The 1,412-nt window shown below is 66.9% G+C and overlaps 1 protein-coding gene across 1 annotated transcript in view; it reads right to left on the reverse strand.

The window, feature by feature from the left end:
• TRPV4 (transient receptor potential cation channel, subfamily V, member 4) overlaps positions 1–1,412 on the reverse strand; it is a 6,878-nt gene that overhangs the window by 3,997 nt on the left and 1,469 nt on the right. Inside the window, exons 2-3 of the mRNA XM_009996850.1 lie at positions 890–1,062; positions 504–656 (exon numbers count right to left, since the gene is read on the reverse strand). Of these exons, the coding sequence (XP_009995152.1) occupies positions 504–656; positions 890–1,062 (326 nt within the window). The remainder of the gene's footprint in view (positions 1–503; positions 657–889; positions 1,063–1,412) is intronic.

Consider the following 1,412-nt stretch of genomic DNA (forward strand, 5'->3'; position numbering starts at 1 on the left):
GTCCCCAGTGCTCCGGTCCCCAAACCCCCCCAGGGTCCCCCAGCCTCCCCAGGGTCCCCAGTGCTCCGGTCCCCAAACCCCCCCAGGGTCCCCCAGCCTCCCCAGGGTCCCCAGTGCTCCGGTCCCCAAACCCCCCCAGGGTCCCCCAGCCTCCCCAGGGTCCCCAGTGCTCCGGTCCCCAAACCCCCCCAGGGTCCTCCATCCTCCCCAGTGTCCCCAGTGCTCCGGTCCCCAAACCTCCCCAGCGTCCCCCATCCTCCCCAGGGTCCCCAGTGCTCCAGTCCCCAAACCCTTCCAGGGTCCCCAGTGCTCCGGTCCCCAAACCCTTCCAGGGTCCCCCAGCCTCCCCAGGGTCCCCAGTGCTCCGGTCCCCAAACCTCCCCAGCATCCTCCATCCTCCCCAGGGTCCCCAGTGCTCCGGTCCCCAAACCTCCCCAGCATCCTCCATCCTCCCCAGGGTCACAACTGCACTGGTCCCCAAACCTCCTAAGGGTCCCCCCTACCTCGGTAGTAGACGTCCCTGAAGGGTGAGTTGATGAACTCCCGCATGTTGCCCGTTTTCTCAGCGATGTCAAGGAGCAGGGGGATGGTGTCGTTCCTGCCCCCGCTGAGGTTGAGCAGCGCCTTGGGCAGGCAGGTCTTCCCCGTGGAGGGCTCTGGACGTGGAGGGGGCTGAGGGGGGCTGGAGCGAGCCCCCCGGGGCTATCAGGGAGCCCAGCCCTGTACCCCTGCAGTGGCTGAATCCCCAGCTCCTCCTGGGTGCCACATGCTGCAGACCCCCATGCTGGGGCTGTGCATCACCACCCCTGTGAGGACATGGGGACCACCACTGGCCCAGCACAGCCCCAGTACCACAAGGGGTCCCAGGGCAGGCACCCGGGCTGCTCACCTCGAAACTCCTCATCTGTGAGACGCTTCTTGTGGGCAAGGAGGAAGGAGAGGAGCCCATCCAGGCCAGCTGGAGACCCCCGGGAGACAATGTCGAAGAGGATGGGTCTGTTGAAGACCTTGAGGACGGGGGGTGGGTTGGGAGCAGGTCCCTTCACACCTGGTGTCTGCTTCCTGTGGGAGAGATGCCAGCACTGGGGCCACTGCCTCAGTTTCCCACCTGTGCACTGAGCTGGAGGATGCTCAGCTGCTGGTGAAGGGCACAGACACCTGGGGACACCCCCCAGCTGGGGTCACCCACGGGACTGAGGCAGTCTTGTCCAGTGCTTCCAGTATCCCCCCTCCCAATACGGCCCACAGGTAGCTGGTGGGTGCCCTGCCAGCTCCCAGTGCTGCAGCATTTTGGGATGCCAGCCGTGCCCCCAGTGGCCCAGTCATGCTCCAGCGCCACTGGGGAAGCCAGACCGGTCGGAGCAGTCGCCGAAGCGGGACAGGCTGGGGGCAAACGGCCCGCTCCCGGAGAC

This window comes from Chaetura pelagica, unplaced genomic scaffold (genome assembly GCF_000747805.2).
Source record: "Chaetura pelagica isolate M959 unplaced genomic scaffold, ChaPel_1.0 scaffold294, whole genome shotgun sequence".
NCBI lineage: Eukaryota > Metazoa > Chordata > Aves > Apodiformes > Apodidae > Chaetura > Chaetura pelagica.